Source organism: Odocoileus virginianus, chromosome 6 (genome assembly GCF_023699985.2).
Source record: "Odocoileus virginianus isolate 20LAN1187 ecotype Illinois chromosome 6, Ovbor_1.2, whole genome shotgun sequence".
In the NCBI taxonomy this organism is placed as follows: domain Eukaryota; kingdom Metazoa; phylum Chordata; class Mammalia; order Artiodactyla; family Cervidae; genus Odocoileus; species Odocoileus virginianus.
The window spans coordinates 60,311,307-60,332,505 of record NC_069679.1 but is presented as its reverse complement, the minus strand read 5'-3'; the positions used below and the strand labels follow the sequence as shown (position 1 = coordinate 60,332,505).

General features: G+C 42.7%; 1 protein-coding gene and 1 pseudogene across 1 annotated transcript; one reads left to right on the top strand and one right to left on the bottom strand.

The window, feature by feature from the left end:
• Positions 1-1,762: 1,762 nt before the first annotated feature.
• Positions 1,763-3,570, bottom strand: SIX6 (SIX homeobox 6). The gene is made up of 2 exons (XM_020909980.2): positions 2,999-3,570; positions 1,763-1,931 (listed from the first exon to the last, which is right to left on the bottom strand). The coding sequence occupies exons 1-2, from the start codon at positions 3,568-3,570 to the stop codon at positions 1,763-1,765; spliced, it is 741 nt and encodes a 246-aa protein (XP_020765639.1).
• Positions 3,571-11,510: 7,940 nt separating this feature from the next.
• Positions 11,511-13,045, top strand: LOC110148088 (mitochondrial import receptor subunit TOM40B pseudogene; annotated as a pseudogene).
• Positions 13,046-21,199: the final 8,154 nt, after the last annotated feature.

The window sequence follows — 21,199 nt, the reverse complement described above, 5'->3', positions numbered from 1 at the left end:
CTTATTCATGTCCTGGGCTTTCCCCATATATCTTGCCATTTGATTGCCTTTTGTCTTCGGTGACTTCACTTATTTTTATTTGATTTGCACATTGGCACTTCTACCCAAATAAATTAGCAGGTTTTGGAACCAAAGAGCATCTGCTAAAGACGCTGAGGCAAACTGAAAGAAGTCCAGTGGCGGATATGGGGGGAGGGTGCTCCAAGAGGAAGTTCAGCTCAAGTGATTTTAAAGATCAATGTCAAATTTTATAATATGCAATCCATTTCACTAGGAAAAAGCTTAGAGTCTCCCTGAATAGCATTTACTTTTTTAGTGTAAGGACAGTAGGTGTTTTTTTTGTTATTGTTTTTGGTGTGTGTGTGTCTGTGTGCCTACACACTTTGAAAGGACAAATTTAATCTTGACAATATTTGATATTTTTAATTGAGGCCATTACAGGACAATGAGGCTCTAAATGACTTGTTTCGTGTTTAATACAATGATTAGATTTTTTAAATTGCCAGTGCTTTCTCTGCAGTCTTCTATTTGACCTCACTATGTGACATGATTACATCCTTTCCCCCATCTCAGTATGTCTTTTGTTGAAAATAATGCATTTGATTAAACCTGCTTCTGTGTTGAGAAGATGCTAGTCTAGTTATTACAACCTCTCCTGTCTTCTTTTGTCTTTATTTTAATGCAAGTTCAATCCCAAATGCAGTAAATGCTCACTTGTATGATTATGGGTACCTACCATTTTTGTATGGGTGGGGCTTCAAAGGAGATGGAAAACCTTTCTCATTGCAGAGTCTCTGTTGGAATAATCTTGTTACATAAAATAAAATTCACTTTTAAGTCGAGTTTGGCTTTCGATATTGTCCCTGAAAGCTGAGTGACTGTCAAGTTGACAAGCCATAGTTAGTTACTTGTTCTGGGAACATAGGGAGTTGCCTTACAGGGAGTGATTATGTTGCCAATTTGTAGGTTTAAGTATATCACACATACATGCATATTTACATACATACATACATACATACACACATGCATACAATTTGACAAGGAAGTGGTTATGGACCTACCTTGGACTGTTTTAAAAATATACCAGGAAACATCAGAAAAGGCAAAAGACATAGAGAAGACTCTCCTGAGACCATTGCACAAGGACCCCTGCCTGGTGAAGATGAACGATCTCTCAGTTTTCTTTTTAGGAATCTGAGAGCAGCTCCCTTAAGAAAGGTTGCTCACCAGGTTTTTATTGTTTGGTTTCTTCACACAGCTGATTGGCTCCACCCTGCGCCCTTTGAAACAGCAAATTCTCTTCAAGCAGAGAAACCTACCACGCAGTCTCTTAAATAAGTAAATAAACAACATATATATGTTTTGTTTTAAAAAAAAACTTTAAAGCAAAAGTTATACATATATAATAGCGTCCTTTCGAGGTGAAATACCCACGGGAGATTCAGGGGAGGCGCTCAGCGTGCAGTTCGGGTTCTGGAGGCATCTTTGCAACAAAATCCTTGGGAAAAAGCAAAGCAAGGAGAACGTGGAAGTGGGTCGGGCCTCACCGCGGGCCCCTGTGGCGGTGGCCGGATGGCGCCGGTGGAGCGGGTCAGGCGTAGGGCGGACATGGCAACCAAGCCCGCGGGTCCCTGGCCACCTGAATCGCTGGCCTGCTTGGTCTCTCATCCTTTCTCTCTCTTTCATTTTGTCTCGTGTTTTTTTTTTTTTTTTTTTTTTTTTAAACGCCGAATTCTGTTTCTTAGTATAATCGGTGGGCAACTCAGATGTCGCACTCGCTGTCGCTGGAAGTGATGGAGATGGCCGAAGTGGCTGCCTTGCTGGACAGGCTGGCGGCCGGGCTGGCGGCAGCACCCAGCACCTCGGGCGTGCCCTCTTCCTCGGCTCTTAGCGTCCGGCCGGACCCCTGCGACAGGACCTGCTGCTGAAGTCTACCGGGAAGGAAAAGAAACTGGTCACTGCGCAAAACTAGCCCACCCCTTGGTCCACATCCCTTAAGCCCAGCAGTCAGCCCCTCTCCCTCTGACCCGCGCAGTTAAAACTGATAAGAGGAGGCAAGAGAGGCTGGGCAGGAGGCCTTTGGCGACTGCTCTGGGAGCCTTGCGGTCGCTCCATCGTCCTTCTTAGTCCTTCCTTGGCTCCCCGTCTCCCACTCTTTGGGATGCTGTGCTCACAAGGTCATTCCCGGCTGTTGGTCACCTTTGTGAAATTTACAATATTGTCAGGATAAATGAGACGTCAGTGGCAAGGACAGATGAGACTCTGGGCCAGGAGACCCCTTTCCCAGCTTGTCTGCCTTGGGCGCACCTCTGTGCCGGTACCGCGGAGGCCAAGTCTGCCCCAAACTAGAAGCAAAAAGGGCAGCCTGATGGTTCCCAGGAGGGTTTGGGCCTGGGAGAAGAGGTTGGGTTCTTGGCCAAACTATTTGCGATCCACACACTGGGGAATGAAAAACCTCTGCCAAGTAGTTTGCTGTTTGAGACAGGGCTGCCCACCCATAGAAAGAGCAGAACTCGACTTTCCACGTCTTAAAACATAAGTTAGAAATTTCAAAGCATTAGAGAAGGATGCCTTTGGACTTTAAAATGACAACACTAAACTGCCTCATTGCTAACAAGCCAGGCTTCACCTAATAAATAATAGGAGCTTGGGCCCAGGCTGACAAGAATTAACCTTGGGCCTTGCGGTCTCTAGTTGTTTCTGGGGTTTTAATTTTTATTTCTTTCTCCCTCTCATTGTAGCCTTGGTATGGTGACTGGAACCAGCTGCAGGAGCGACCCCCAGGCGGCGAAAACCAGACAGAAAGGGTGGGGAATCCAGAGCCCGGGAGGAAACCCCCACCCAGGAGCCCAGAAAGCAGTGAGCTCACACCGCAGACCTCCAACCCATCCCAATTCCTGCGGAATCCAGGTCTCCAGGCCTTCGGCAAGGGCGCCGGGGGTGCGGTCACCGGCTCCGTCCCGGTGAGTTCAAGGCTCGGAGGTCTATAGGTACCGACCTGTTTTTGGCTGCAGCTGCCCGATCCCTTTGCCGGCGGTTTTTGAACCAGTTGCCCACCTGCGTAGGGGTCAGTCCGGTTGCCTGGGCGAGCTCACGCTTTTTGCTTGGGTTGGGGTAGGGGTCCTGCAGGTACCATTCCCGCAGCAGGTGCCGCGTGCGCTCCTTGAAGCAGTGTGTCTTCTGTTCGCCGTCCCAGATGGTGCGCGGCAGCGGGAACTTCTTCCTCACTCGGTACTTATCCACCGGCCCCAAGGGCCGTCCACGCAGCTTCTCAGCCTCCTGGTAATGCGCTTCGAGCCACAGCGCCTGCAGTTTGGCGTGCGACTCCTTGGTGAACTTGTGGTTTTCCAGGATATGGTAGAGCTCGCGGTAGTTGCCACCGTGAAAGGCCACGATGGCTCGCGCGCGCAGCACGGATTCATTCTTGTTGAGCGCCTCGCAGGCCGCAGGGGCCACAGGCAGCGACCAGAGGAAGCGACCCAGGCGCTCCACGTCGCCGCTCTCCTCTAGAGTCTCGCATACCCCGGCCACTTGCTGGGGACTGAAATTCAAGATAGGCAGCTGGAACATCGAGGCAGCGCCGGCGACAGCGGAGGCGCTGAGTCCGGAGCGGGACACGCAGCAGATGCCCGCGGGCCCGGCCGGGTGCGCCAGGCTCTCCTTGGTGAAAGCGGCTCGGGGCAACCGGGATGCACCGCCAGGGCAGCGGCGCAACCGCGGGGAGCAAGCGAGCGGGAGGGATTGGAGGAGGTGCCGACTCCGCAGCTCCGGTTCGGCTCGGCTCCGTTAGGGCACGCAGGCCAGCTAGCCGGCGCCGCTACTGGGGTGGGCGGATTGGCGGCTCGGGCGCCATGGAGACCCCCTGTCAGTCACTGGCCGGCTCTGCCAATCAAGACTGCGACCGGAGCGCCCAGGCCATTTCAGCACCTCCCCGCTCTCGACAGCGCCCGCCGTTCTCCGGCGGACTTCGCAGTATTTTGCAGAACTTGGAGGAGGGAAAGACGTGCCAGTGGATGGGAGAGAAAGCGCGAGCCGAGCCGCAGCCTTTCGCTACCACCCCTAGCCCTGTTCCTCCCTCTTCCCCGCAACCCCCCATCCCCACCCCCTGCAAGAGGCGGTGATGTTGCAGAAATGCACTTTGGGGCGAGGCGCTGCCTGGGTCAGGAGGCCTCCAGAGGACAAAGAGGACTGGGCCCAAACGAAATCCTCTGAGAGAACTCACTAAATTTAGTTGTAACGAAACAGAAAACCTTGAAGGGGAACACGAAAGGGGAGGGTGGGGAAGTGGATCATTCCCTTTTCTTCCCTGCACCCATCTCAGCATGCCTTTCCAGCTGCCAAAGCAGCCGAGTGGGAACCGAATCTGAAGCAGAATGAACCGACCCGGGGCCTGTAGAAGAGGTCAGTTTGGACTCAAAACCCATCACCTTCAAAAGCCTCCTAAAATCATTTAAAATCCGAGCTAGGACACTCTCACTTCTGATAACCCAGGAGCTGACCATGAAGTGAAGCACTCGCAACAAAAGGGGCGCTGCACACCCCAAGTTTATACTTTGCAGTCTTCCTCCCCAGTTTAATGGACTTGAACAAATGTGCAGCATAGCCACATCTAGAGTGAGAAGTCACTGGTAGGTCAGGACAGCAACTTAAAAGCTTGTTTCAAAGACCTTTTTAAAAAGTATTGATTTGCTCTTCTTGCAGGCTAATTTTGCCATACCCTCTGTTAGAATATTTAACTCTTGAGCTGGTCATAGAAAATCTAACCTTGGCCTTTGGGCCCAACAGCAATCCAGTAGAAGTAAAATAGAGAAGAGGGAACCACACTAATAGAGAAGAGGTTGCAGAAAGTGCTTCTGAAGCCGCTGAGCACTGATCCCTCCTCAAGAGAGGAAGGGCCTTCTTGGCTGCTCTGCCTTGGGGCCAGCAGTTGAATTGATAACTTTATTGATTCCCAGTTGACATCTTCATCATACCGTTTTCTGAGAAGTAGGTCAAAAGTAACTACCATCTCACCTGGCTTTTAATAGGGGTTTGTTTAGTTTGAAGAAAATAATTGGGAGAGGGGGATCCGGCGAAAACGCCAGAAAAACCATCTTTGGAGGTCCATCCCCAGGAAGGAATCAGATGGGAATGTTCACTGCCGAACTGAACTGGGCCCGGCTGTCTTTTCTTTAGTATCAAGTACAATTTGTATGCGGCTTGTACGGCTTTGGTAAATCAGAAGGCAGATAGATAGCACAGATGGTTGGAGGTGTCGGGTCAGATCATGCTACGCCTGAGTGCAGGGCAAAGCTCATTCTGACGGAAAACCCTGATATTATTTTCACAGATCTTCACAGTTCACTCAAAAAAAAAAAAAAAAAAAGCAAAGGGGAAGAAAAAAAAGCCCTGCAACCATTTACATCATCTCTGTGAGATTGCCAGCCGCCTCAATGGAGAGACTTTCTTTTCTAAGAGCTTATTTTCATGGAATCCGACAGGGCAGGGGCAAAATAGAGAGGGTGATGGGGATAATGTCAAAGCACAAATCTTCTCTAGCTTGAGGAGACTTCCGAATCCGCCGCAAGGACAGCTTTTAGTGAGAAACACTGTAAACAAGGGCCAACAGTGCGCAGTGTAGAAAACCCGGCAGGCGGGGAAGGGGTGAAGCGGAACCCCAGGAGGGCTATCTCCCGGCACTCCAGGACTGGAAAGAAAAGCACTGCCTCGCTCCGGTTTGCAGAGGTTTCCTAATTTTCGCTCTCGGGGTGTCTCCCCTCTGGGCTCTCCTTAGCCGATCGCTTGTAGATCGCCTTCCGCGTGCAGAAGAAGCAGAAGGTGCCCGGGACCTTACGGCTCTGGAGCCCCGAGGGGAGCCCCAACCTCCGTACCTCGCCGCTGAAGGCGAGCAGAAGTTGTGGGTGCCCCAGGGGACCGCGCCTCTGCACGCATTTTTGCTGCATAATTTGAAAGTGGTGAATTCCGCTTCTTACCCTAAGTCTTTGTGAGCAAGTCTTGTAATTTTCGGAGCCTGGGTGCCCTATCGAGAAAATGGAAACGTTTACTTTCAGATGTCCCCTCTGGCTTCTGAGCGTCTGGGGCTCTCGAGCGAATGGGACCGAAAGCCTAGGTTGGCCACGGTGGAGGGTCGGGAAAAGGGCGCTGGCTGCAGCCGCGGAGTCCGAACCCCGCCTGACGCGGCGTCTGGGGCCGGGGCGCGCGAGTTCTCAGAACTGTCTGGAGGTCCGGGTCTACGGTCTGGACGTCCTATCTTCACCATCGCAGGGGACTTCGCTTAATTTTATTAACTCAAGGGAAATAAACTTCTTTAGGGCACTCTGCGATCGCGTATTCGTGCATCAGCTTCATTCTGGGAAGGGACAAACGGAAGGAATTTGTGAGCCCTCATCCCTGAAAATGAGAGAAGCTGCAAGGATTCCCTTAGAAATAACTCCGCTGTGAGGAGGATGACCCCACTCCACGATTGAAGCGCACTTTTCCTGGTTTTCTAGGTGAAGACTGAATCTTTTCTTAATTTTGCGGAGGGAAAGAGTTTGACCAGTTTTGGAACTTAGCGCCAACCTTGCAGGCAACTCACTGCCCATTTTTATTATGTGCTTGACCGGGAAACTTGGAAGACGTAGCAGCAGCCTTTGGGCCCATCTGGGCAGGTTTGCAACTTTCAGTAGTTGGTTTGCAGCTAGTAGTAGATTTGAGAGGCCTTGGATTCTCGCCGGAAATCCCTAGATGGCTATTCTTTCTGCAAACTCAAGACTCACTTTATAGAGAAAATTTTGGAAAAAGCGTGTAGAAGACAATGCCCTGCTCCCACCTCCAGGGAAAATTCTGTGTCTAATTGTTCAATGCCAAGGCAACAGGGCAAAGTGCCTCCAGGGAGCTGTGAGGTTCATACCAGAAATCTCCAGAATTCGGTCTGGGACTTCTTGCACTTACCCGTCTCCCCTTGTTGTGCCCCTTCTATGATTTTGCTCTCTAGAGTAGAGGGACACTTGGAGCCCAGGTTACACTCTGCTGAAAGATTTACCAGTGGAGACCAGTGTGCAGAGATCAATACATTCTTATGTCTAGTTTCTAATCTCTTGTCTTGTTTTGTCTTTCTTATTTTTGACCTTTCGTAAATCAAGTTGTAAAATAAATGATGTCTTTGTTTTCCTTCCTGTACAATTCACATAGTCAGGGATTTTACAGACATAGTAACTGAATGCATCTGAGTTCCTTGATAAAGACTTTTGTGCTGCATGTGAGAATCACAGACTGACTGACAATGAGGTCCCAGCCTTTTGTGTAAGTCCTTTTTGACTTTGGGGGGAGAGGTCTTTGTTTCCCTTTCCTGGGCCTCAAAGCCTTGTGTTGCAGATAGGTGAGAATAATGTTAAAAAAAAAAATCTAAGATTAAAAGACAGTTTACTGTCTTTGAAGTTACAGTATTAAAATTTCATACTCATCTATTCATCCACTTAGTATTCTGATTTTCAGATACCATATACATAAATATAAATATATGTTTGTTTATGTATTTGGTGGTCCAGATCTCCAGATTATGAAATTAATTTAGTATCCTAGTTCTAAAAGTACCAACTATCCTAATAAACTCCCAAGATAGATTGCTATCTTTCATGTATTCCTGTCCTTCCTGTTTGCACCTTGTAACAAAGAACAGAGATGCCTCTTTTATTGTGTATTCCTAAGAAAAAACACAATTTGAGAAATGTTTTCTAGATTTCCCGGTGCTGTAAAATTAACTGGCAAAAAAGTATTACAATAAAAGATGTTGATCTAATTTTAAGAAATTGGGATTTTTTTGTTATTATTTGCATAATTATTCACCATATATTTTTTTAAATGATGCAAAATTTCTTGTGTTGTTAAGTGAAGGAAATATTTATAAGTTTAAATGTGGGAAAATGCACCATTTAAAGGTATTGATTAATTATCAGTAATGGTTTTTTAAAATGTTAAGCTGACAGTGCAACTCTGTGTTGACCTCCAGTTTGTGGTTGCTCTTAGGTGTTTGGATGATAATTTGTATCTAAGCCAGAGAGTATATTACAAGTTATACCACTTATTTAAGCTATGGTTTTAAATTCACTTTTCTCATATTTATGCTTCTGTGAGGGTAAGTCTAAATCTTGGGGTTAACCACACCACAGCATAGCTTACTTAGGGCTTTGTATCAGTGGGTTCTTATGTGAAGGACTGATTCTTAAAAATGTAACTAGCGTGTCATTTATAAACACTTTATTAACAGTAATGGAACATTAGTTGAATGAATGAAATAATAATTAATTTGTAATTCTCTACTAGAGCTTTCTATTTTATTTTATTTTTTACCAGCAGGTTATTTTTGGCCATTTTCGAATCCAAGATCAAAGTATCTTTCTAAAATACACGTAGACACTTTATAATTCAATGAAGTAAAAGCGTGTAAATCAGTCTATGTCTTCTGGCATGAGTCAAACATTATTCACATTAAATTGTGTGTATTATATGTCATGTATATGTATTAATTACATGTATTATATGTGTAATAAATAATAATTTCCTTCCAATCAGTGTAAAATCAAATAGGAGCATTAGCCTGCAATAAATACTTTGAATTCTCTGAGTTAATCCAGTTCATTAGTGGAAAATACTTTGAAAGAATTACATTAAAAATATAATTTTTATGGCATACAACATTGCATATTTTGCTACCCTCCAATGTAGCAAATCTCAGGAGGGCAATTACACTCCCTCCTTCCAGGGGACATTTGGCAATGTCTGAAGACATTTTTAGTTGTCACAAGTGTAATCTAATGTGTGGAGGCCAGAGATATTGCTAAACATCTTACAATAAATAGCATGGCCTTCTCCCACCAACAAAAAAATAGCATCACTGTTAAGAAACCCTGCTTCAAAGGAACTCAAAATAATCAACTAGGCACTGACAAACAAAACCTGCTAAAATTCTGTTTATTTTGGAGTTGAAGCACTTTTAAAGGTGTTAGTGCTCTTTTTACTTCACCTTAAGTCTAGGCCATACTGATAAAATCTATTCCTAAAGACTTACTGTAATTTTGTTTCTTTTAAACATTTATAATAAGTGATACTTATGGTGACTGAATACTTATAAATTTAGAAATATTTATGGAGAAAGTGGGGTTTTGTTTCTATCATGTTGAAATCTGTGTTCTTTTAGTAACGGGTGGGACAGACAGCAATGATTGAAGTTATTGCTCAGTTCCTCTGCATTTTACAAGTGAATAAAATATGAAGACCAAAGAGTTTAAATGATTACTTTCATTATACAGCTAGACAGTGACAGAGGTGTGTTTAAAACACAGATTTAATCCTCTATTTATCATGTACTTTGCTCTCCCTACCGAAGGAAGGTGGTCTAATTCCTGTTGAGTTTGAGGATGAGGACCTGAATCACATGAATATTTATTGGTGGCTGCCATGTGTATAGTCCTATGCTATTTCCTGGTGCTGTGACTCTCAAAGTTTGATGCCCTCTAGTTCATGGATCTCAGAGAGATTGAAACAATTCTGGGTCTTGTCAAGTAGTGTACCCTTGCAAACCCTAAAAAGGCCTTGAATCTCAAATGTGATTCTGGAATTTCAATTATCTTCCTTGTGGGACAGGAATGTTGGAGTCTGGATTTATTGAAGACCTTTCTCTGAGTCATCACACTGTATACTAGCAGGAAAATGGAACTGAATCCTGCCTCTTGGGGAGTAGAGATTGGACTTGAGGTGCTGTAAGGCTTGGTTTAAGTAAAAAAAAAAAAAAAACCTCCAAACTCTTTTGTCAGGTCTTTCAAAAGAATAACAGTGATGCTCACTAGCATTTCTATAATTAACAAGCTGCCAACATTTCTATTACGACCACAGAAGTCTATTACAGACCACAGAATTGTGATAAATGTTTCTTTAGGTCTGAAATGTTAGCCTTCATCTTCTTTTCAGCCTAAGGCAATTTTTGAAACCAATTTTGTTTCAATCATTTTGGATCAGTTGTGTGGTAATTTTGGAAGTGCAGATGCTCTAGGCCCACCTATTGAAATAAAGATTTTTAAATGGAAACACAGAGAGGAGTCTGCTTAAGCCTCAGTGGGGACCAGCTGCAAAGCTCTGGCAGGGAATTATATAGGCAGATAGTGAGAGTAGATTTGGAAAAAATTAAGAGACAGAGAAATGTGTGCATATGTCCTTTAACAGTAGATTTAGTTCCTTCAAATTATGGAATTTTAATCTTCTCTTTTTTCTGTTTTGTAGTTTATCAGTTTTTACTTTCCCTATTATTCCTAGGTTTTGGTGAAATTAATGCAAGAGACTCTGTCTTTACAGCAATTAAAATTTGAGGCTGAACTGATTTTTTTGAATTTTAATATTTAATTTTAATCTTCATTTAGTTAAATTTTCTTTCTACCACTCTCATCTCCTTTCTGCTTGACCATCTTTTTATCCTTGTCTATCCTCTTATGGACTCAGAAGGTTCATATTTCCCAATGATTATCCTTCTTTGTATTTAATAATTCATGTTTATTTTCTCTTTTTCTGTTTGTTCTGACTCCATAACTCCTTCTTTCTGCTCCCCAAGTTTCCATTGCCAAATACCTTTTCACTAAACTAAGCCTTGTTAAATTGTGAGGTTGACAAAGACAGTGTTCATTTCTGAAAGTTGATGAGGGATAGGAGTGGTTTTCTAAGAGAAAAGGGGCATAGTGTTAATATAATGATGTTTTAGGGAACTGATGCTTCTTAAGCTAAACTTTATGAAAGATAAAATGGTAGAAACAACAAGGACTCTTGAAAATTTAAATCACTGAACTAACCACATGGTTTTAGGCCTCAGTTTCCTTATTGGATAAACTGTATAATACTTATCATATAGAATAGTTGCAGGGATTAAATGAGATATGAATTCCTTGCATAGTGCTTGGCTCATAGTAAATCTCCAACATGTTTCCCACTTGTGGAAAACCATTCATTTAATCTATTAGTTTGACCCTCTATATTGGTGATGTCTTTCCATCTTGTCTTTGGTCTCTGCTTTGGTCATCCTTTGGTGTTCTGCTTAGGTCTCTTGAAACTTTCCAAAGGATAGATTCCTTTGAAATATACCTTCCTGTTCTGTAGACCACTCACTGTTTTTTGCAGTAAATTAGTCTAAAGAAGTCAATAGATAGCTTACATGAAATTGCCCTGATATTAACCTTAATAGTTTCCTCTGGATGCCATAACAAGTTACTACAAACTGGGTGGCTTAAAACAACAGAACTTTATTCTCTCACGGTTCTGGAGGCCACAAGTCTAAATCAAGTACAGTGCTTATTTCAGAGACTGTAGGGGAGAATCCATGTCTTGCCTCTTTCAGCTTCTGGTGGCTTCTGGCATTCCTCCATTTGTGGCTGCATCTGTTTGATCTCTGTCTTCTTCTGCGCATCCTCTTCTCTTCTTTTCCCATCCCTTCCCTTCCCTCTCCTCTTGACCTTTCTCTCTATAAAAATTCCCTCTGCCTGGACCACACTGGGGTTGCAGCGTGAAGCCGCAGTTGTGCCATCACTCAAGATGGCTGCCCCCATCAAGATAACCGGGGTGTGCCTGGGGGAAAGGGGCAGCATGATGGTCTGAGAAGGTCTAGCGTCGGACTATGTGGAAGTTTCTGGGGCTGAGGAGCCGGATAATGGGGAGTGGGGCCCGTGTAGGGTAGAGGGAGCAACAGCGTCCTTTCCCAGGCGAACCCCGGCCCCTCCCTGACCTCTCTGCTGAAATGGGGAACACACTGGGCCTGGCACCTATGGGGGCTTTGCCCCGCCGGAGCCCCCGTCGAGAGGAGCCTCTCCCCAACCCTGGGAGCTTTGATGAGCTGCACCGGCTATGCAAAGATGTATTCCCAGCACAGATGGAGGGAGTGAAGCTCGTTGTCAACAAGGTTCTGAGCAGCCATTTCCAGGTGGCTCACACTGTGCACATGAGCGCTCTGGGTTTGCCCGGCTATCATCTTCATGCGGCCTATGCAGGGGACTGGCAACTTAGTCCCACTGAGGTGTTCCCCACTGTGGTGGGAGATATGGACAGCAGTGGCAGCCTCAACGCCCAGGTCCTGCTCCTCTTGGCAGAGCGGCTCCGAGCCAAGGCTGTCTTTCAGACGCAGCAGGCCAAGTTCCTGACCTGGCAGTTTGATGGCGAGTATCGGGGAGATGACTACACAGCCACTCTGACCCTAGGAAATCCGGACCTGATTGGGGAATCAGTGATCATGGTCTCTCACTTCCTGCAGAGCCTCACTCATCGACTGGTGCTGGGAGGAGAGCTAGTTTATCACCGGCGGCCAGGCGAAGAGGGGGCCATCCTGACACTGGCTGGGAAGTACTCGGCCGTACACTGGATAGCTACGTTGAATGTGGGATCAGGTGGGGCCCATGCAAGTTATTACCGCAGAGCAAATGAACAGGTTCAGGTTGGAGTGGAGTTTGAAGCAAACACAAGGCTACAAGACACAACCTTCTCCTTTGGTTACCACCTGACTCTGCCCCAGGCCAACATGGTATTTAGAGGCTTGGTGGATAGTAACTGGTGTGTGGGTGCTGTGCTGGAGAAGAAGATGCCCCCCCTGCCTGCCACCCTTGCCCTCGGAGCCTTCCTTAATCACTGGCGCAACAGATTCCATTGTGGCTTTAGCATCACTGTGGGCTGAGGTCACCCCAGAGCCAGCCCACACAACAGTTGGAGCCTCCGAGTCAGGTGTCCTGGGGCCAGAGCCCCCCAGAGCCCACCTTGCTGGGTGACCTCTGGGTCCCAAGAGCAGAGTGGGGACAGGCCCACACCCTCCTCAGAACTGAAGCTGCCACAGGGGCAGCTGCTGAGGCAGTGGTTTGAGTCCCCTACCTCTGCCATCAGTCCAGTATCATTTTCCCATGCTCCTATGGCTCTGGACTAGGGGAGAAGAATTAAGGGGTGTATCTGGCTGAATTTTCTCTCCTCACTCCCACCTCCTCTATTTCTCTGTGGATTAAAGCTCCTAGCCTCTTTCTCTTCAAAAAAAAAAAAAAAAAAAAAATTCCCTCTGCCTATATTTTATATTGCATGTGGCTGCATTTAGGGCCTACCTTATAATCCAGGATTATAAACTCCTCTGAATATTCTCAACTTAATCACATATTTTGCCATAAAAGGTGATATTCACAGATTCTAGACATTAGGAGGTAAATATATCCTTGAGGGGCTTTTTTTTTTTGGCCCACCACATCCCCTTTTATCACAAATATGCTAGTCTCAAATGTTTCTTGAAAGTAAATTAAAAGAAGAGAACAAGTTTTAAGTAGTCAATCTGCAAGTAGAAAAATAACCCTTTTTGCTTTTTAAGAAAAATTATAGACTTTCACCTCAACATTACACAGTGTCAAGATTGACAAAGTCCTAAGCAAAGAATTTTTATTAATTTCATTTTCGTATTGAGCTTTACTTGTAAAGCTTCCCTTAAGCCATTAATTGAAATGAACAATAAAAGTAGTAGATTTATCTCATGGGAAAAGATAAAAGAGACGATTCCAACCCTCTCTGCATGTGTTTAGTATAGAGTGAAAACATGTTATGGTACTACATTGAAGTATTATTCATAGATATAAGAAGAAATTTGCAGTTTATTTTTCTTCATTTCAGTGAGTTGAAATAATAATTTAGAAGTTCTACAGTATTTTCTGGTTCATCAATTGTTATCTTTCCTCTTTTTTTCTCTCTTAATTGTTACATATGACTCTATTATTGCCTATAAACAGGACACTTAATATCTTCTGCATCAAGATGCACTGTTCTTCCTACCATGGCATCACTTTCCCCATTGTTCTCGCCATCCAGATAAGATTAGATTTTGAGAGTATTTTAACTTCGTCACTTTCTTCTTTCTCTGTTACCCCAACCTGAAAGTTTTTTGAAATGATGTAGTACTTATGAGTTCTTTTAGTGTGTCCCTTATATTTTAAGAATACTTATTTAGCAATTATTACACACACATACAGACACACATATTCCTCTCCATTCTATCCCTCTGTTATGGTTCATTTGTTGATATTTAAATATTTTTCTCATGTATTTTCCTCATCTGGAGTGCTAATTTTTTCCCCTACTAGAGGTACCTTTTGTGTTTGTTTCTCTTTATAAATCAGTATATGCTCACTGCAATAAATATCTATATACTTATACAGTCAAAAGTGAAAGATTTTTGTAATATCTTTATTCCATAGATAAATCACTATTAATGCTCAGTACATATCCTTATAGACTTTTTTTTCTATACACAGAGATACAGATTTTTTTCTTTTGATAAAAATGCTGTCATATTATTCATACTGTTTTATAGCCTTCTTTTTTCATGATAACATTTTATAAACATTTTTCCTGATAATAAATATATGTTATCATTTTGAATGGCTATATTGTATTCCACAGCATACATACCGTAACTTATTTAACCAGTCCCTATTGATATTTCTTTAAATTGATTCCAGTTTTTCACCATTAAAAACAGTGAAGGAATGACCATCTTTATGTATTGTCCATTTTTTCCTTCAAATTCTTGGAAGTAAGATGAATGAATTGAAGGGTTTACATATTTAAAAATTGTTTCCAAATTGTCATCCAAAAAGATTTTTATCATGTTTTTCCTTCTATCCATATGGTATGAGTGCCATTTTCCCCTACACTCTGGCCATTAATCTTCTTTTAAATCTTTGGCAGATTGATAGGTGGAAAATGTTTTCTCACTTTTTCAAAATAGCTGTTTCTTTTATTATTAATAAGATTATGCAGTTTTACATATTTATTGGTCATTTATATTTCTTCTTTTGAGAATTTCCCAATTATATCCTTGATTTGGGATGTTTGTTCTTTTTACTCATTTGTAGATTTCTTCCAACATTAAGGATACATTTTTTCCTGTCATATATTATAAATATTTCTTCCTGCTTTTTCACTTATTTTTTAATTTTATGATGTTGTTTGCCCTATAGTTTTTATAATTTTCAGATAGTCAGATCTATCAAATCTGGTTCTGTCTCAGGTGTTATACTTAGTACAGTCTCCCTTCCAAGTTATAGAAATAACCTGTATTTTCTTCTCCTACTCTTTCTAGATTAAAAAATTAAAAAAATTTAATCCATCTGGATTTGTTTTGTGGTCTCATGTCAGTTTGGACTCTGACAGGGTTTTCCCTCCCCCTTTCAAATCATTTTCTAATTCTTCCTTCTTTCTCCCTCCCTCCTTCCCTTCCTTTTTTCCATCCATTCATTCTCCCTTCCTTCCTTCCGTCGACCAAAAGAGGTAGAAATGCAACCCCTTTTATACCTGGCCCCATTATCTTTCTAGCACTTTCTTTCTTCAATAAGAGTATAAGTTTTTCTCTGTGGCATTTCTTCCTCCTTCTCTTGCTTCTCAGTTAATTCACCTCAGGCCTCAGAATGTTCTGGTAACCTCCTTCCATTCCAGACCTAAGTTTGTCTTTTGATAGCCAGGGTTCTCTTCTTTCTCTGGCAGTCTAGCTTGGCCTGGGTGTATCTAGACTATGCTTGTTTTCAGAATATTACAGGTGGGGTTGCCTAAGGTACCAAGAAGATTTGCAAGACTGGAAGAAGATAGGAATGAATATATCACCGTACAGGAAAGGAAGGCTCTTGACTTGGGCCTTTAAGAATGAGTAGAGATTTGAGTTGGAGATAATGAAGTGATCCGGAGACTGTCTAGAGATTAAAACCAGGGCTCTAAGAGAGTTCTTGGATTGAAAAGTGCCTCTGTTGTATATTTCCCAGAGTTTGGTTTTACCATCTCTGAATCCTGCAGTTATTTATCAATTGATAATTCTTTTCCCACAGATTTGAAATGCCAATTTATCATGTATTAAATTTCTATATATACAGAAGTATTCTTTTGGGCTTTCTGTTTTCTTTCATTGATATGTCTATTTATTCCTGTGGTTCCACTACCATAGTTCAGATACATTTTAATATTTGATAAGGCAAGTTATTCTTCAGTATTTTTAAAGAAAAATTCTTAGGCCATTTGTGAATGTAAGGTCAGTTTTGTCAGGTCTTTATCACAACCTCAGCTTCCAGTGGACTTTTCATGGAATTGTGTTGTTTTGCTAACGGGCCCCATATTTGGAGTCAGGGAGAGACCGAAGAAAGAGGTAGACCGCTGCAGACTGGTAGGTGGCAGGTTTAATAAGGGAACTTACTTATAAGACTTGTCTTGGTTGACCACAGGACGAGTAGATCTCTGCATCTGCCTGCCAAATCTTAAAGTTTATATAGAGGTCTTAACTGGGTTCAGTCATGTGTTCAGTCCAGATGGTCTCAACAACACCTTACTCTCTTAAGGTTACATCCATGAAAACAGCTCCCACTGTGGGAATGGTGGGCAGAGCATTCATTCCAAAGACAGGAAGGAGGTGAGGAGCCTCTGATTGCCTGGGTCTAGCTCCTGGGTCTTGACTGGAGAATCCCAGGGACGGGGGAGCCTGGTGGGCTGCCGTCTATGGGGTCACACAGAGTCGAACACAACTGAAGTGACTTAGCAGCAGCAGCTTCTGGGTCAGCTGGTAGTCATGTCCTCTCAATGACCTCCTCCAACACTCCTCCCCTTGTGACTGGCTCTTATGGTCTTACACAGCCACTCTTTTCCAAAGAAAGATTTCCCTGAGTGGCCAGCAAGGGGTTTCACTAGCATGGAGGTGGCTTGTTTGGTAACTGGCCATCCATTGCAAATTATAGTAGATGATGCCTTTCCCAGGCAAGATAGGGGCTTTGGAGTTTTCAGCAGCACAGTAGATTGATCCATGGTGAGAGTCAGGCAATGTCTGTTTCCTGCAACTTTCGTATCTTTATAATATTGAGTATCTCTGCAGGAATCCCTGGGACAACAAACTCTATTGGTTGATCATTCAAAAGTATTAAAGTCAAGGTGGTTTTACCTGATACTGTTTTAATTTGCTTCTTTGATATCCTATCTTTCCTTTCTATGAACTATGCTGTTTGCTGATTATAGGGGAGATTAAACTTCCATTCAATGTCATGTTCTTTTGCCCAGTCTTGTATATCATAACCTTTGAATTGTGACCTCCAATTACTGTCTGTTTATTGAAGGTATCTGTACATGGCACTCAGCTTCTCTAATCCCCTCATGGTAGCAGCCTGGTTTGAGCCATAGCAGGGGAAACCTTCAGTAGGCCAGATGCAGTGTTCACACAAACCAAGTCATATTTAGAACCCTCAGTTGGAGGGAGGGGGCAAATATAATCAATTACCAATTCCTCACTGGTTGGGAACTTCAGTACATGGCCCTAGAGTCCTTTAGTAATTGCCTTGAGTGGTGTTTAGAACACAGAAGACATGTTACTGCATTAACCAAGTCACTGTATTTCAAGGGCTATCCAGCATACCTTGACAGTATGCCATGCCACCCATATGCTATGGAAGGTGGTCACTCTATTCAACCAATCTGCCATATATATTGAAGGGTTGGTTGCGAGGGCTTGTACCTGAGCTAGGGCATCATCTTCCTAATTGCCCGGATGTGTCAGTGTCTTGTGAACCAGCATGTGGAAGACAGAAATGATTGCCTGGAGCTTTTCCAGGTTAACTCAAAAGCCTTCTCACGTATCCTGACCCTACAAGGACTTTGACACGATCATCCACTCCTTAGCTTTCCATTGTCCAAGTCATAGGGATTAATGCTTTTATAACAGCCCAACTGTCAGTACAAAGGATTAGTGATCAGAATTTATGAGTGATCACCAGCCAAACTGCTCTGAGTTCGTCTCACTGGCTGCTATGGTTTGCTTCTGTTTCCAGGCATCTGTATTTCAGATATCATCAGGAATTTCCTCCACTCCCTCTCTACAGCCTGCAGGGGCTGCCATGGGGATGGGAATGGAGGCATTCAGAGCATCTTCGTATTCTAGAGGACCTTAGTAGCACCTGTATTTCTAGAGATAGTGGGCTGGCAGACAGGGTGCTCTTCTGCTACATATAGGCATGCTGCTTAGTCAAAGCGGGAGTCTAGCCATAACAGAAGACGGTTGATGGAAGGTACTCTCCTTCTACCCTTTGATAGGGAGGGAAGTTCTTATCACTATATGCTGTTCTTTCATGAAAGACTCTACCTTGAGGATAACTGTATACACTATCAGGAGCTGTTGCTCTATGTGTGTGTTGGGGGTGGGGTGGGTATATTGGGTTTCTGCCTGCTTTCAGAGCTGGGGCCAAAATCCTAGAGATACTTTCTCATTCTGTTGTATCTGCTGCAGCACCCAACCCAAACTTCTGGGGTCGCAAATACATCTAACTCAAATGGCAGCTCTGCATCGGAGATGCCGAGAGCTTTAATCTGCTTCACTAGTATTTTTGTCTTTTCAAAGGTAGATTGTTGCTCTCATTCCCAGTCCCATACATGCCCTTTCTTACCAGACAGTACACAAGATGGAGGCACTTTGCCAGGTAAGGAATAAAACCCAGACCTCCAAATTTCTATAAAAGCTTGCACCTTTCATGGTCTTAGTGGTTGGATAGGCTTTCACCTTATCAATCACAGCTACTAGGATAATGCATATCTTACCCAACCAAATGACTCCCCCAGATGTTATAGCAGTGCTGGGCCTTGAATTTTCTGTGGGTTCACCACCCACTCTCTACCTCACAGATGTTCTAGCAAGTCTACAAAGTCTCCTGCAGCAGTGACAAGTCTTCACACATTAACATAATATCATCAGTGTAATGGGCCCATTTTACTGTAGTGGGGAAGGAGAACAGAGACATATCTTGGGCTGCCATCCTGTAACATATCGTGGGGTTGAGTAGGTAGCCTTAAGGAAGCATTTGGAAGCTCTATTTTTATCCCTTTCTTCTGAACGCAAATTGATCTTAATTATCAGAAACCTGTACTTGTCAGTCTCTTCCTTAAAACTCCTTGAAGATGAAGCACTTTTGCAGGGACCAATAACATATATTTATTAAAAATATATAAAAAATATAAAAAGTTTAGCATCACTTCTTATTTGGCAGTGTTTCCCATGTAATTTGATATATCAAATAAGCCTAATTAATTTAATTCTCTTTAAGGTGAGATAACATATCGTTGAGATGTTCCAGGGCTCTCTAGAAAATTCCAGTTAGTTCAAGGTCAGCGGGACTTTGTTTAGCATTTGATTTGGGTAAGTTTGTCCAGAGTATCAAAAGTTTTAAAACACTTGATTGAGTAGGACCATAGGTCACCATGGAACAATACTTGCTTATCTGGTTAACCAAATGATAATTAAAGACCTCAAAGGAAAATGCATAAAGTTATATAGCTGTAAAAAAAAATCAAAATACAAAATAGCTCTTTTAATAGAGAAGACTAAGTTTTCCTAAGTAATTAAAGCCTGATAAAAACAATATGAAGCACAGGAAATCGTTCTGATAAAACACAGAATCTCTTTTTCTAGGCAGATTATTTAAAAGGTAAAGAAATCTTTTCATAGTCCCACTAAGAACAAACCAATAGTCCAAAACAACTTTGTCCTTTTAGCAGATGAAAAAAATTGTTTCATTTTTACATAAGTACACTACTGATAGTAAAGTTTATTTTTCTTGAAACCAATTATAGAGCTCTTTTACAGATTTATTTTGGCAAAACACTCTAGAGGTAGAAAAATGTCACACATATATAACATATATACATAGACATACATCAACATACAGACAGACACAGAGACCCCATAACTTTCATTCCAAAACTTTAGCCAAGAATCAGGAACCACAATATAAAACTCACTAACTTATAAGCAATTGAATCCAAATGTATTTCTGGTAGACAGAACAAGTTAAGGGTTAAAGCTTTTTATTAATATTTGTGGAGAAGACTTTTAAAATTTGTATTTGCCCTTTATCAGTAATCTCATGGAAGCTGTGGGCTAGATTTTGAGCAAGGGAGCATCTGTAGTCATCTATATTTTAAATAGTCACTTGCCCTCATTTTTTTTCTGTTCAGTCTCAGGCAATTATGGGCAGTGTTTTATTGATATTACAATTATCTCCTGAGGTGTTTACATTTTAGATAAAATGTACAACTTCAAGGGACAGAAAATGAATGCACATTTCCCCCTAGGAGTTTTGGGGTATATTTTTCTATTTTCAGAGTCTAGGGAAATTACTGTTAAAAATATTCCATTGTGTTAAAGTTTGGATGGCATGGGTCTATTCTGCCCATTTCATTGTCAATTACTATAATGTCCTCCGCTTTACTCTCCTCACTTTCCCAGAGATTCTACCTCATAGTGTCCTAATTAGGCTTTATCACAAGTGCATAGACCTTCGTCCATGGCAGTTTGTGATCTCCTAGCTTTCCAAAATAGCATTCTAAGGTCTCCAACTTACTATTCTGCTCTTCCAAAAATTGTCTGCCACCCCTGAAACTAGCAGAGTAGTGGACAGGTATTCTTTTTCTTTTTTTCATTTATTTTTATTAGTTGTAGGCTAATTACTTTACAATATTGTAGTGGTTTTTGTCATACATTTGACATGAATCAGCCATGGATTTACATGTATTCCCCATCCCGATCCCCCCTCCCACCTCCCTCTCCACCCGATTCCTCTGGGTCTTCCCAGTGCACCAGGCCCGAGCACTTGTCTCATGCATCCAGCCTGGGCTGGTGATCTGTTTCACGCTAGATAATATACATGTTTCGATGCTGTTCTCTTGAAACATCCCACCCTTGTCTTCTCCCTCAGAGTCCAAAAGTCTGTTCTGTACAGCTGTGTCTCTTTTTCTGTTTTGCATATAGAGTTATCGTTACCATCTTTCTAAATTCCATATATATGCGTTAGTATACTATATTGGTCTTTATCTTTCTGGCTTACTTCACTCTGTATAATGGGCTCCAGTTTCATCCATCTCATTAGAACGGATTCAAATGAATTCTTTTTAATGGCTGAGTAATATTCCATGGTGTATATGTACCACAGCTTCCTTATCCATTCATCTGTTGATGGGCATCTAGGTTGCTTCCATGTCCTGGCTATTATAAACAGTGCTGCGATGAACATTGGTGTACACGTGTCTCTTTCAGATCTGGTTTCCTCGGTGTGTATGCCCAGAAGTGGGATTGCTGGGTCATATGGCAGTTCTAATTCCAGTTTTTATAGAAATCTCCACACTGTTCTCCATAGCGGCTGTACTACTTTGC